Here is a 15418-nt window from a genome sequence, read left to right on the forward strand (position 1 = left end):
ATGTATACATATATACATATATACATGTATACATATGTTTATACATATGTGTGCTATTTATGTGTGTGTGTGTGTGTGTGTGTGTGTGTGTGTGTGTGTGTCTGTATGTATGCATACACACACACTTATATGGCCAATTAAGGGAACACTGTGGCCTAGTGAAAAGAGCAGAGCCTAATCCCAGCTCTGCCCCTGACCTGTGGTGTGACCTTGGCCGAGTCACTTAAACCTCTCTGGGTTTCAGTTCCCTCTTCTGCAAAACGGGGATCTGTAAAATCCCTGATCTTCCTCTTAGACCGTGAGTGGGACAGGGACTGCCTCCGATTATTGATTGTCTGAAAGTGCGTGGCCTATAGTTAGCGCTTAAAAAAATGCCATTATTATTATTGTCATCTTTATTATCGCTATTATTCCCCAGTTTCTTGAGAAAAGAGGACCAGAGACTCAGTTGCCGAACACAGGCTCGGTGGTCGGGAGGTATTGTGGTTTCCAGCTGATCAGTTCCCTGTGTGATCCAGAAAAGGTGCCAGCAGCCTTTCTGTCCAGTGTTCCTATGGTCAGCACTCCCCGATGTGGCTCCTGCTGTATAGTTTCATGGCACGGGAGCAGCACCTGTGTTCCCAGAGACTAGGGAGGTGGGCCTCAGGACACATCAGGAGCCAACAGTGGGGTTAAGGGGGTCCCCAGGGGCACCCCGCTTCGGTAGGTAATGGACCAAACACACAGGCCGATTCCCACCCCTTACTGCTGGGTCAGACGAGAGACATCGGGTGGGTTTGAGGGCCACCAGAGGTCAGGGGTCACTTGGTGGCCAGCCTTGCTGTGCTCACCCCAGGGAATTCCCCAGTGGGGTGGAGAATAGAGAGGGTACCCTCTGACACATCCTGTGAAAGCATCTTGGGACCGATGCTCCTGCTCTCCTACTACAATCCAACCCCCTACTACAATCCATCCCCCACACCACATTCCTCCAATACTAACCTTCTCACTGAGCCTCGATCTCATCTATCTCGCAGTCTACCTCTCGCCCACATCCTGCCTCTGGCCTGGAACACCCTCCTTCCAAATATCCGTCAGACAATGACTCTCCCCACCTTCAAAGCCTCACTGAAGGCTCTTCCAAGAGGCCTTCCCTGACTAAGCCCTCCTCTCCTCTTCTCTCACTTCCTCCTGCATTGTCCTGACTTGCTCCCTTGATTCATTCCCCTCCCAGCCCCACGGCACTTATGTCCATATCAGTATTTCATTTGTTTCTATTAATGTCTGTCTCTCCCTCTAGACTGTAAGCTTATTGCACGCAAGGAAATGTGTCTGTTTAGTGTTGTGTTGTAAACTCCCAAGCTCTTTATATAGTGCTCTGCACACAGTAAGTGCTCAATAAATACTGATTATCTGACAGACACTCCCGAATGCTCTCCGGCCCAGGCGAGCACACCACCAGGTCAGCTGGATGTCAGTCACCCCGAGGCAGTTCTGGATCCAACGACATCCCCAGAACCGGGGGGCTCCACACCAGACACCCTAGGGGCCCATGGGCTAAAGCATCCACCCTCGGCGGACGCGAAGCTGGGGAGGAAAAACAGTCCACTCAGGAATGCTAAGTGGAAAAGGCAGTGTGGGGTTTCAGATGCCAGGGCCCCGAAAGTCCAAATGAACTTGCGGTCTTTTAAACGAGAATTATATCAATAACTATTTCTTCATGCAAGCTAATTGCTTGCAAAATCATGGAAGTCACTGGAGATTGGGCAAAGTGGATGAGTTGGCGGTTCCAGGACGGGCAGTGGGAATGGGAACGAGACATGCCGCCCCCTGCCCCCTCCCCTCAGGGCCAACCTGAAGGTCGTGAGACTCAGGGGAGACCCTGGCCGGGACTGGGGGTGGGGTGGGTTCAGGAGGTGACCAGTGGGCAGGGGAGGGTCTCAAATTCAATGCATCCTGTGAGCGGGGCAGAGGACAGAGAAAGGAAACAGGCCCTGCCGCCACTCCCGAGAAGCTTCATCTCCCTTCTACCTCTCCCTGACTTCCTCCCTTTATTCATTCCCACTCCCAGCCTCACACCACTTATATCCATATCTGTCATTTATTTCTATTAATGTCTGTCTCCCCCTTTAGACTGTTAGCTCATTTGGGGCAGGCACTGCGTGTGTGCTGTTGTATTGTGCTCTCCCAAGCACTTAGTCCAGGGCTTCGCACATAGTAATTATTCAATAAATAGTATCGACTGACTGACACAGTAAGCGCTCAATAAATACGATTGAATGAATGAATGACACCCCCTCCTCTCCAGGCTGCCAAAGCCGGTTGAGCCCGTCCGGGGGGACCCAGAGGGGCGAGAAGATGGTTGGGTGAACCTGGCCCATTCCCCTCCCTCTCGACTATAAACTCTTTATGGGAGGGGAACCTGTCTACCAACTCTATTTAATTGGATTCTCCCAAGCGCTTAGTACAGTGCTCTGTGCACAGTAAGCGCTCAATAAATGTGATTGCCCAAGATGGACTTTCCAGTTGCCCCCATTCCGGGGATCCATGGCAAGGAGAGTGACTTAGGACTACTGTCATTGGTCATGCTCTCCTTGATGAGGGTCCTTAAACTGGGGGCCGAGGCTGTCTGCAGACCGGGCCCCAGTGCCCCAGGGGTGGGCACAGAAGGCAGGAACTAGAGGCCTCTGGGAAGCAGCATGGCCTAATGGGTAGAGCCTGGGCCTGGGTGTTAGAAGGTCCTCGGTTCTAATCCCGGCTCCACCGCTTGTCCGCTGGGTGACCTCAGGCAAGTCACTTCATTTCTCTGGACCTCAGTTACCTCATCTGCAAAATAATAATAATAATAATAATAATGTTGGTATTTGTTAAGCGCTTACTATGTGCAAAGCACTGTTCTAAGCGCTGGGGTAGATACAAAGGTAATCAGGTTGTCCCATGAGGGGCTTACAATCTTCATCCCCATTTTACAGATGAGGGAACTGAGGCCCAGAGAAGTGAAGTGACTTGCCCAAAGTCACACAGCTGACAAGTGGCGGACCCGGGATTTGAACCCACGACCTCTGACTCCAAAGCCCGGGCTCTTTCCACTGAGCCACGCTGCTTCTCTTAAAATGGGGACAGAGACTGCGAGCCCCATGTGGGACAGGGACTTTGTCTAACCCGATTTGCTTGTAACCACCCTAGCGCTTAGTACAGTGTCTGGCACATAGTAAGCGCTTAACGAATCTTGTTTTGTCTTCTGCTGTCGAGTCATCTCTGACCCATAGCGACTCCACAGACACATCTTTCCCACCACGCCCCACCTCCATCTGCAATCGTTCTGGTAGTGTATCTTAATACCACAATTATTACTAGGGAGCACTCAGCAGTTTCCTGGGACACTCTGGGAGGAGGGGGGAATAGCCAAGATGCTTCGTGGAGATGACAGGGCTGAGGCTGCCTCCTGTTTCCTAGGGAGCAGACCCCAGATCACCGATGAAAGAGATGGACCTTAGCGGTAAATTCCTTATGGGCCTGGGACATTTCTTTTTAGGAAGCAGCATAACCTAATCGCTAGAGCACCGGCCTGGAACCAGAGGATGTGGTTTTAATCCCAGCCCCGCCACTTGTCTGCTGTGTGACCTGGGGCGAGTCACTTCATTTCTCTGTGTCTCAGTTCCCTCTCCTCTAAAATGGGGATTAAGACTGTGAGCCCCCTGTGGTACAGGGACTGTGTCCAACCCAATAATGATAATAATAATAATAATAATAATGGTATTTGTTAAGCGCTTACTCTGTACAAAACACTGTTCTAAGCGCTGGGGAAGTTACAAGGTAATCAGGTTGTCCCATGGGGGGCTCACAGTTTTAATCCCCATTTTTTACAAATGAGGTAACTGAGGCCCAGAGAAGTTACGTGACTTGCCCAAAGTCGCACAGCTGACAGTTGGCGGAGCCGGGATTAGAACCCATGACCTCTGACTCCAAAGCCCGGGCTCTTTCCACTGAGCAATGCTGCTTCTCATAATCTCTAATAGGGATTAAGACTGTGAGCCCCATGTTGGGCAAAGACTGTGTCTAACCTGATTATCTTGCATCTACCCCAGCGCTTAGTAGTGTCTGAAACGTAGTAAGCACTTAACAAATACCATTAACAACATCAACAGCCGAGGCCATGGTAGTGAAGACCTTTCTTCTAGGGGCCGGGATTTTCCACTGCTTCATGTTCCAGTCAGAGGCCATGGGTTCTAATCCCAGCTCTGCCTCTTGTCAGCTGTGTGACATTGGGCAAGTCACTTTACTTCTCTGGGCCTCAGTTACCTCATCTGTAAAGGGGGATTAAGACTGTGAGCCCCATGTAGGACAACCTGATCACCTTGTATCTCCCCCAGCGCTGAGAGCAGTGCTTGGCACATAGTAAGCACTTAACAAATACCAAAATTATTATTATCATTATAAGTGTGCTGTGCATGCATGTGTTCCTACTGTACCACTGGCGTATGAATCATTTTTTTCCCATTATCACCCCTTAGGTCTCTTCGCCACCATGGCCCACCAAGCTTCAGCAAATAGCCATGTTTCTGATTATCTTTTCCCCAATGGATCCGCTTGCATTATATAAGACTGCATCTCCTTTTATTATTTCCTGCCCACATTTCTAAACTCCTTTAGTCCATTCGTCTTGTTCCTTTGTCCTCACAGATGTCCACAGTTCCTTCCAATTTAGTATCATCCACAAATTTAATTAATGCTCTGTTTACCTCCTCTCCTAATGAAACCAGCCCCTCACAGCGTTTCATCATTCAAAGTAAAAATGCCTTGGCCATAAAACGGTCTGGTGCAATGTTTCCTCTCCATAGGAGGGAGAGCCAAGGAGAGAGTGGAGCCCACTGTCCGGAAGGGCGAGCACAGAGCTGATCCAGGCGGGGAACGTGTCTACCAACTCGTTTAGTGCAGTGCTCTGCATGCAGTAAGGTCTCAATAAATACGATTGACAGGCAGACTGACTGATTGACAGTCCGGTATCAAACTGGCTGACTGGTCCAGCATCTAATGCGATCCCTTCGGGTTAGAAAGGGAAACTGCCCCTCCCAACTGCTCAAGAAATTCCCAGTGTCCACAGGGGAGCTCAGAAAATGGGTCTCAGAACTGGAGCAGTCAATCAATCAATCATATTTATTGAATGCTTACTGTGTGCAGAGCACTGAACCAAGTGCTTGGGGGAGTACAATAAAATAGAGTAGGTAGATACATTTTCAGAGAGCAGCATGGCCTAGTGGATAGAGCATGGGCCCAGGAGTCAAAAAGACCTGCGTTCTAATCCCGACTCTGTCTCGTGTCTGCTGTGTGACCCTGGGCAAGTCCTGTGCCTCAGTTACCTCTTCTGTGAAGTGGGGATTAAGACTGTGTCACAGCAACTGTGTCCAACCCAATTATCTTTTATCTACCCCAGTGCTTAGAACAGTGCCTGGCACAAAGTAAGTGTTTAACAAATACCATTATCATGATTATTATTAGGCCACACACTTAGGTTTTCATGGATATTAGACCTGCAGCTCTGGTATTTCAATGCAGATATTTTCAAGTCAGTTAAATAAGACTATCTTGTGATCCACCTTCCAGTTAGAAAATTCTCCCTGTGTGTGCTCTGTGAATATGTGTATGGATGTGATTTTGTGTGTGTGTGTGTGTGTGTGTGTGTGTGTGTGTGTGTGTTTGGCATTTGTTAGTCTGTCAGCCAATCGTATTTTATTATTATTATCATTATTTATTGAGCGCTTACCGGGTGCAGAGCATAGCACCATACTAAGCACTGGGGTAGATACAAGTGAATCAGGTTGGACACAATACATGTCCCACGTAGGACTCCCGGTTTTAATCCCCATTTTATAGATGAGATAACAGAGGCACAGAGAAATGAAGTGACTTGCCCAAGGTCCCAGAGCAGGCAAGGGGCAGAGCTGGGATTAGAACGTCTTGCGTGGGTGGGTGGATGTGTCCCAGCACCATGACCCTTGTTGATTTGAAAAGCGATCTGAGTTGAGACGGCTAGTGGATGCATTTGTGTGGCTATCACATCCGCAGGCAGTTCTAAGTAACGGAGGGGAGGTTGGAGGTTGAGAGTTTCCCCATCATCAGCTGACCGTCAGTCAGGACCGTGGGTCTTTCCTCCTTGAGGCAGGGAGGTGGTGTCTTGGGGTGGGGGTGGGGGGGCACAGGTCCCTCATGGCAAACCCTGGGTGATGGGCCCACCGTCCTCCCGGCCTCCTCACCCCCACATCTCCTGGGAAACCGCCTCCACTCTGGCCTCCGTTCCATCTGGGTTGACTGGTGGGTCTCCCCCAAGATAGAGGCTCTGGGGTCCCCCAACAGACAGGGTGGGGCTCCCCTGACAGAGAGACCCATGACACACCACCCCCCTCCAACAGAGAGGTCCAGTACTCCCCGACAGAGAAACCCAGTGCTCCCTGACAGAAAGGTCCAGGGCTCCCAACGTCGTGACTAGAAGACGCCCACTTGACTGCGATCCCTTTCTGGCAAGACTCAGCTCAGCACCAGGAGTCTGAAATTCCCCAAATTTCCCTCTAGCCTGTAAGCTTGTTGCGAGCAAGGAGCGTGTCTACCAACTACGTTGGGTTGTAGCTTCCCAAGAGCTTAGTAAGGTGCTCTGCACCCGGTAAGCGCTCAATAAATACCACTGATTGATTGAAATTTTCTGCTGTGCCAACCCTGGGAAGGACACAGAGGGAGAAGCCCCATTTTCCCATGTTCGGCCATCTTACTCATCCTCTGCTCTTCCAGATCCAGTGTTTCCAAGGCCCCAACAAAGTCACCTGGTCTTCATTTTGCCCTTATTTATGGCCCTTATGAAGCATTTACTCTGTGCCGGAGGTTATAAGATCATCACAGTCCTTTACCCACACAAGGCTCCAGGTCTATCATCTCCATTTTGTAGATGAAGAAACTGAGGCTCAGAGAAGTCAAGTGACTTGCCCAAGGTCACCCAGCGAACCTGTGGTAGAGCTGGAACTAGAACTCTGCTCTCCCAGGCCCATGCTTTTTTCATCTTCCCTCTTAACACCCGTGAAGGCATCGCTCCAAACATTAACACATATTTAACGCTTAAATAGTAGTGACTCTACCAAAAAGCAAATTGAGTTTGAAGAGCTGCCTGCTCGGAGCAGAATTCATCAATTGTATTAGTCGGGATTGTGTCTTCACCTCCAGCTTGGCCTTTATAGCCTCGTTTCCGATTCCTTAAGGATGCTCCCTCCACGGAGTGGGCGGCAGAGTCTTTCCAGAAGCCTCTGCTCCCGTTTGGAGTTTGGCAGGATTTTTCTCATCGCAATCCTGCCACCTCGACGGCAAGAGTAGAGAGCCTGGAATTCCTGAAAACAGTAAACCAGTTAATCTAGCAGTTCTAGAATTTATTCAGGAAGCAGCATGGCCTAGTGGATAAAGCATGAACCCGGGAGTCAGAGGATCTGGGTTCTAATCCTGGCTCTGCCGCTTGCCTGCTCTGTGATCCTGGGCAAGTCACTTAACTTCTCTTAACTTCACCAGAAGCAGCATGGCTTAGTGGAAAGAGCCCGGGCTTGGGAGTCAGAGGTCGTGGATTCTAATCCCTGTTCCGCCACTTATCAGCTGTGTGACTTGGGGCAAGTCACTTCACTTCTCTGTGCCTCAGTTACCTTATCTGTAAAATGGGGATTAAGACTGGGAGCCCCAAGTGGGACAACCTGATTACCTTGTATCTACCCCAGATCTTAGAACAGTATTTGGCACATAGTAAGTGCTTAACAAATACCATTATTATTATTCTCTGTGCCTCCATTTCCTTTACTGTAAAATGGGTCTAAGGTACTTATTGTCTCTCTCTATTAGATTATAAGCTCCACTTGGATCCAGGACTGGATCTAACCTGATTATATTGCATCTACCCTGTTACTATAGTTCTTGGCACATACTAAGAACTGTATTAAGCACAATTATCATTATTATTATCATTATTAAGCAAACATGATCCCTACCCTCCAGGAACTTACACTTTAGGTCCATTGTGGTCCATTGTCACTGGCCCAAAATTGGGAATTCTAAATTTCCCAATCCTGGTCAGAAGTCTCTCACAGGCTTGATACCTGTGCTGTGAACAATGCCTCCTTGATTAACAAGTGAGAACACTGGGATTTAGTTAATCCCCCCCCATTGGGGGTCTGGGTGCAAGTCTGTGAGTTCTGACCACAGACCCAGGGGAGCGATTCGAACTCATTCTGACACTACCGGTGCGCTCGTGGATTATCGACATCATTTGGTTCAGAAGACTTGGAGAAGATTCAAGAGGGAGAGAAGCACTGGGAGATGCTGAAGGGAAAATTAGGAGTCGAGAGGGGAGAGTCAGCCATGTTAGTGCTGGGTCACTGGAGGGAGAGTAAGGGATGGAGAGAGGAAATTTGAGGAGATGATCACTAGCCCATCCTGCCTCTCCCAAAGAGCTGGCTCTTCCCGCTGGGGGCTGTTTCTTCAGTCCATTTCTGCTCTCCCAGCAAGGGAATGCTTCGCTCCCCCAACCCCTGCAATTGGTAAGGAAGCCAGGCCCCATTTTCCGCTTTCGGACGGCCAATCCAGGGCACGCAGGGCCACAAATAGACACAGTTTAGCCGCTCGACCACATAATGACGCTTCTGTCTTCAGAATCGAGACCTTTGTCTCTGTGAGGGAGCACGGCATTCCTCATGGAAAGAAAATCCGTTTGCTCTGAACGCAGCTCTCTAACTCCTAAACCATCTCAGGAATGTCCAACTCTGTTTGGCCTTTATTGTGTTGCCGTCCACAATGCCAGCATTATTCTTGCACCACAATCGGACAGCTCTCTGCCCTGCTTGGAGGCTGGTGCTATCTACCCGCAGTGATATCCGTGCCGTTCCTGGAAAGGTGTAATAATGATAGCAATAATGACGGTGTTTAGTTAGCACTTACTACGTGCCAAGCACTGTATTAAGCACCGGGGTAGATACAAGATAATCATATCAAACACGATTGTTGTCCCACAACGGCTTGGCGTATGAGGAGGAATGGGATCAGGTATTTTTTTTCCCCAGTTTGCAGTTGTAATTGAGGCCCAGAATGGTTTAGTGGCTTACTTCAGGCCTCACACCGCCAAAACTAAAACTCGGGTCTCCCGACTGCAGATAGAAGCTGGAAACTCCTCAGTTTTCCTTCATGAAACCTTCCCTCGCCCTTGCTAGCAGGAAGGAGCATAGGCCTAGTGTATGAATCATGCGCCAAGGAGTAATGGGGCTTGGGTTCTAATTCCAGCTCCACTTATCTGTTGTGTGACCTGGGGCGAAGCCCTTAACATCAGTTGCCTCATCTGAAAAATGAGGATTAAAGCTGTGGGCCCCATGTGGGCCATGGACTGTGTCCAACTTTGTATCTACCCCCCTGCTGCTTAGCACAGTGCCTGGCATTTAGTAAGTACTTAATGAGTACCATTAAAAAAAAGGGGGGTGAGGATGCATGGACAGCCAGCATTCGTTCATTCATTCATTCAATCATATTTAGTGAGCGCTTACTGTGAGCAAAGCACTGTACTAAGTGCTTGGGAGAGTACAGTCAAACATCAGACGCTTTCCCTGCCCACAACGAGCTCACAGAAGGGCGGAACCCTGCCCACAACGAGCTCACAGAAGGGCGGAAGGGGTTGGCTCCATTTTGGGAAGCTGAACCGGTCCCCATCCAGTCAAACAAGGTCTCCTCAGGTTAGGTAGGTTCGAACCCGAGAGGCTGGATTGTTGGGATGGAAATGTGCAGTGGAGGCCGGAGGGGTTGGGAGCCAGGGAGCCGATCAGGAGAGATGACTGTCATGGGTGAGTCCTGGGCCTACCTGCGGTTGTATGAGGCCCAGGAGAAGCAGTGTGGCTCAGTGGAAAGAGCATGGGCTTTGGAGTCAGAGGTCATGGGTTCAAATCCTAGCTCCGGAAATTGGCAGCTGTGTGACTTCAGGCAAGTCATTTCACTTCTCTGGACCTCAGTTCCCTCATCTGGAAAATGAGGATTAATCAATCAATCAATCGTATTTATTGAGCGCTTACCGTGTGCAGAACACTGTACCAAGTGCTTGGGAAGTACAAGCTGGCAACATATAGAGAGAATCCCTACCCAACAGTGGGCTCACAGTCTAGAAGGCCCAGATTAAGATTATGAGCCCCGCCGTGGGACAACCTGATCACCTTGTAACCTCCCCAGCATTTAGAACAGTGCTTTGCACACAGTAAGCGCTTATTAAATGCCACCATCATTATTATTATTATTATGCTCTGCACACAGTAAGCGCTCAATAAATACCATCGACTGATTGACTGGGCCCTCTTCAGCTTGGTCCAGGCACACTGTGAGCCCGTTGTTGGGTAGGGACCGTCTCTATATGTTACCAAGTTGTACCTCCCAAGCGCTTAGTACTGTGCTCTGCACAGTAAGCACTCGATAAATACGATTGAATGAATGAATGTCGGGGCAGGTAGGAGGATTCTGGGGCCTCGCTTGAACTCCAAGCCCCCCCACCCACCCCCAGGCTTATAAGCTTTCTCTCTCATCCCTGATGCCCTTTTTTGGTTTTTTAATGTTTTTTGTTAAGTGTTTATTGTATATAATAATAATAATAACAATTGTGGGTTTTGTTTAATGATTGCTATATATAATCATAATAATAATAATAGAAATTGTTGTATTTGTTAAGTGCTTACTATGTGCTGGGCACTATACTAAGCACTATGGTGAATACAAGATAATCGGCATGGACACAGTCCCTATCATTCATTCATTCGTTCAATAGTATTTATTGAGTGCTTACTGTGTGCAGAGCACTGTACCAAGTGCTTGGGAAATACAAATCGGCAACATATAGAGACGGTCCCTACCCAACAATGGGCTCAAAGTCTAGAAGGGCGGTTCAATGCCTTAATCCCCATTTAACAGATGAGCTAACAGGCACAGAGAGTGAAGTGGCTTGCATAAGGTCACACAGCGGACAAGTGGCAAAGGCAGGATTAGAACCCAGGTCCTCTGACTCTCAGGCCCGGCTCTGTCCACTGGGCCACGCTGCTTCTCAAGGCAGTGTAAAGCACCATTCTAAACTCTGGGGTAGAAACAAGTTAATTGAGCCAGACACATCCCCTGTCCCACCTCGGACTCACAGTTTAAATAGGAGGGAGAACAGGTATTGAGTCCCCATTTTGCAGTCAAGGAAACTGAGGCGCAGAGAAGCAGACTGATTTGGCCAAGGTCACACAGCAGAGAAGTGACGGATCTGGGATTCGAACCCAGGTCCTTCGGCTCCCATGCTCTCTCCACTAGGCCACGCTACTTCCCACTAGGCCGTGGAGGGAGTCTATTTTTAAACCGTCCCCAACAGCGATGAGGGGCAGCTTTCATTTTGGCACACAAACGAATCAACTCTGGAGTCGGTCCTTGTCTCTTTGATTCCTTTCTGGAAACTTTGGAAGATTTATGGTGGGAATTACTAAGGACAGCTGCATTCTTTCCACTCGGTTTAGGCCTCCATTTGGTCTAATAATTCCTAATCGTGTGTCCACGCTTTCCGAGCTTCTTCAGAAAAAGTAGGGGGGTGAAAAAGGACTTTTCAATCCTCCAGAGCAAAGGCTCAGTCAATCCCGTCAGCGATAAGCTTTCTGTCGCAATGGAAGTGGGTTTTTCCTCAGAACTGCTGCTGGCTGCTGCTTCTTCCAGGGGCCCGGGCCGGGCCGGGTTTAGAAAACTTTCAGGGACTCATTTTCATCCTGTCCCCTGAGGATCTTTGCCTGGCAGAAACACCAGTTGCTAGCCCAGGAATGCATCGTTGTGGAGTTTGGGGGCGTTGGGGGGTGGGGCATGTCTTTTTTTGTTGTTGTTTTTTGTCTTTCATTTGGCCTTGACAAAGTCGCCTCCTGAGGGGATCGTTCTGCTGACCTTGGCGGGCCAACGCACAGTCTTTGAAGGCTTCCTTCTTTCCCAAATCGCCCTCCATCTAATTATATCTCCAAAATAAGGAGGTGGTGTCCAACGGCACGGACGGAGGCTGGTTTGGTTTGGCTGTTTTTTCAAAGTCCACGGAGCAGAGAGTCCAAGTCACTTGAGCTCTGTGAGCTCGTTATGGGCGGGGAATGTGTCTGCTGATTCTGTTGTAGTGTACTCTCCCAAGCGCTTAGTACAGTGCTCTGCAGATAGTAAGAACTCAAATACCATTGACTGATTAATTGCGGGGGGATCTTGTGGACATTCTTTGGGTGCCAGGAAGCCCACTTTCTCGGGAGTGATGCTGAGAAGCAGTGTGGTCTAGTGGATAGAGCCCGGGCTTGGGAGTCAGAAGGACCTGGATTCTAATCCCGGCCCCACTGCTTGTCTTCTGGGTGACTCTGGATAGTTCACTCCACTTCTCTGTGCCTCAGCTGCCTCATCTGTTAACGAGGATTAAGACTGTGAGCCCCGTGTGGGACAGGGGCTGTGTCCAATCTGATTAACTTGTATCTACACCATCACTAAGAATGGTTCTTGGCACATAGTAAGTGTTTAACAAGTACCATCATTGTTATAATTCTGACCCCAGGCCCGAGCCTGGGACGAAGCAGAAGGACTTGTAAATGATGATGACGATGATGATGGCATTTATTAAGCTCTTACTATGTGCAACGCACTGTTCTAAGCACTGGGCAGGTTACAAGGTGATCAGGTTGTTCCACGGGGGGGTCACACAGAAGAACCCGGGTCCTTCTGGCTCCTAGGCCCGTGCTCCATCTGCTAGATCACGCTGCTTCATGGCATCAAATCCAAGAAACGTGCCCTCTTCCTTCTCATCCGATTAAACGGGCTCTCCCCCGGCGCCCACCGCCCCTGATGACATATCATCCAATCCAAAATGTCTTTGGGAAAAATGACGGCATTATGATGAGTTATTTACGATTCGGCTTCCAGCCCAAATCCATTTGTCTATGTTAATTCTGCAGTCCCCGGGTTGAGAATAGAGCCTTCCACCTTGCCTTTCCCTGGTGGGATGGAGATGTCTCCTGGAGCCGTGCTGTGCCGCCCCTCGTCCTATTTATTAAGACGGTTTTGTTTACCTGTCACGAGCCTTCCATTAAATGCCTGCATGAGTCAATATGAAATATGCCCTTCCGCTTTCAGGTCTGGATGCTGATGGAATATATCGAGTTAGCGGAAACCTGGCAACAATACAGAAGTTGCGATTTATTGTCAATCAAGGTAAGTGATGCTTTCACCTCGCTCATTTTTATTTTCTGGAGGGAGCCATCTCGTCGGCGGGGCCCAGCTGCTGCTGACGGGCGAAGGCACGCGGGCCGAGAAGCCGGAACCAGAGGCGGGAAGAAAGTTGAGGGGAGTGGGAAGCGTGCGCGTGGAGACTACAGAGGGTTGGAGGTGGGAGGGGAAGAGAGCTGGGAGGCAAGAAGTAGCGCACAGGGTACTGGGAATGATGGAGGGGAGGAGATGGGCGGCCTGGGGGAGCCAAATGGAGGGAATGATCTGAAGATTCAGCGTGGGGCTGGAAAAGGGCAAGGGAGAATGGATTCTGAACAGAATGTCAGAGGAAATCACCGAGACGGTTGGGGAGGAGAAGCAGTAGGGCCCAAAGGGAGCCCACAAGAAGAGGAATTGTATGGGTTGGAAATGCAAAATGGACTGTAGATGGGGAGGGGAAGCAGGAGGGCCCAGAGGGAGCATGCAAGAGAAGTAGCGTGGCCTAGTGGATAGAGCACAGGCCTGGGTGTCAGAAGGACCTGCGTTCTAATTCCGGTTCCATCATATTCCTTTTGGGTGACCTTGGGCAAGTCACCTCAGTTCCCTCATCTATAGAATAGGTATTAGGACCGAGAGCCTCATGTGGGACAGGATTAGTTTGGATCTACCCCAGCACTTAGAACAATGCCCGGCACATAGTAAGCACTTAACAAATACTTAAAACAAAACAAAAAACAAGAAGAAGAATTGTACGGGTTGGAAATGCGTAATGAAGTTGGTGGTTTAAATCAGCTGGAAAGGTTTTCTTTTGTTTTTAATAATAATGATGGCATTTATTAAGCACTTACTATGTGCAGAGCACCGTTCTAAGCACTGGGGAGGTTACAAGGTGATCAGGTTGTCCTATGGGGGGCTCACAGTCTTACTCCCCATTTTACAGATGAGGGAACTGAAGCACAGAGAAGTTAAGTGACTTGCCCAAAGTCATACAGCTGACAGTTGGCGGAACCGGATTTTGAACTCATGGCTTCTGACTCCAAAGCCCATGCTCTTTCCACTGAGCCATGCTGCTTCTCTGTTTTTAACTTTAAGTTGTTGGACTTCGCTAATCTCCTATTTCCATCTCGCTTCTATGTCCCACCTGGCAGTACTGCAGACACGGGTGCAACGTATGACTGGGAACTAATGCCGCTGCCGTTAGATTATAGATTTCCAGCTACCATTTTTTTTCATTCTGGAGAGCCTCTGGCCGATCCCCAGTGAGAGAGCAGTGAAGGGGCTGGGGCAAAGCCACCGGGCCCCCGGGCCGTCGTTGTCAATCAAGCCACCTCTGAGCCAATCACACGACCCGCTAAAAGTTAAACAGATCCAGGTTCCTGACTCGCATGAGGATTTGGGAAAATTTGGTCAAATGCTGCTGTTTGGGTGCCCAGATACCAGAGATGATTTTTAAGTAGAGAAGGAAAAGTCGTCTGTGGGCTTTTTTGGTGTGTTCATTAACCAGAATCCTGTGGGGTGTTATCTGGGGAATTGACAGTGCTCTGCACATAGTAAGTGCTCAATAAATACGATTGATGATGACATCAGCCTAGATATTGGGTTTGGTTTGCCTGACATCCTAAGCTTTCACCGCCCCCAACTCCCCTTTCTTACCCATCGTTCACACACACACACACGTGCGCACGCGTGCACACACACACACACACACACACATTCACACACACACCCCTTCCCAACTGGAAATCAACCAATGGAGGAGCAGTTTAGTATTACCGTTCCTCCCCAAAACCATCGTCTTAGAGATTGGGCCTTAAAGCCAAACAGTAGCTCTGGGCGCCATCTCTTTGCTGTTTGTGTTCTCCAAAGGCCTCCATTATTGAGTCTAAGAGGGAAAAGAAAAGGGGAGAGTTGAGCGAAAATGGGAGCAAGTGGCAGCTTCATCAGGAAATAAGCAATTCTCCACAAAAGGGAGCGATCGGGCCAGGATTTCTAACACACTCCGTCCTGGCTTTTTGATAGAAAAAGGAGCTGTATCAGACCCATTCCTTTTTCCATTAGGTGAATTCATTTTCAAATGTTATTATTCTCCCCTGAAGCAAGGCATTTCATGAAACACCCTTGCCCCCAAACCCGGCAATGGTGTGACCAGTTCCACTTCTCCAATTTCTCCATACGCTCACTTCGGAAGGCCGGGACCCTCGACGTTTTC

At 49.1% G+C, this 15418-nt stretch overlaps 1 protein-coding gene across 1 annotated transcript in view; it reads left to right on the plus strand.

The window, feature by feature from the left end:
- Positions 1–15418, plus strand: part of ARHGAP15 (Rho GTPase activating protein 15) — a 413180-nt gene that overhangs the window by 282340 nt on the left and 115422 nt on the right. Inside the window, exon 10 of the mRNA XM_038751348.1 lies at positions 13138–13215. Within this exon, the coding sequence (XP_038607276.1) occupies positions 13138–13215 (78 nt within the window). The remainder of the gene's footprint in view (positions 1–13137; positions 13216–15418) is intronic.

Source organism: Tachyglossus aculeatus, chromosome 9, assembly GCF_015852505.1.
Source record: "Tachyglossus aculeatus isolate mTacAcu1 chromosome 9, mTacAcu1.pri, whole genome shotgun sequence".
Lineage (NCBI taxonomy): Eukaryota > Metazoa > Chordata > Mammalia > Monotremata > Tachyglossidae > Tachyglossus > Tachyglossus aculeatus.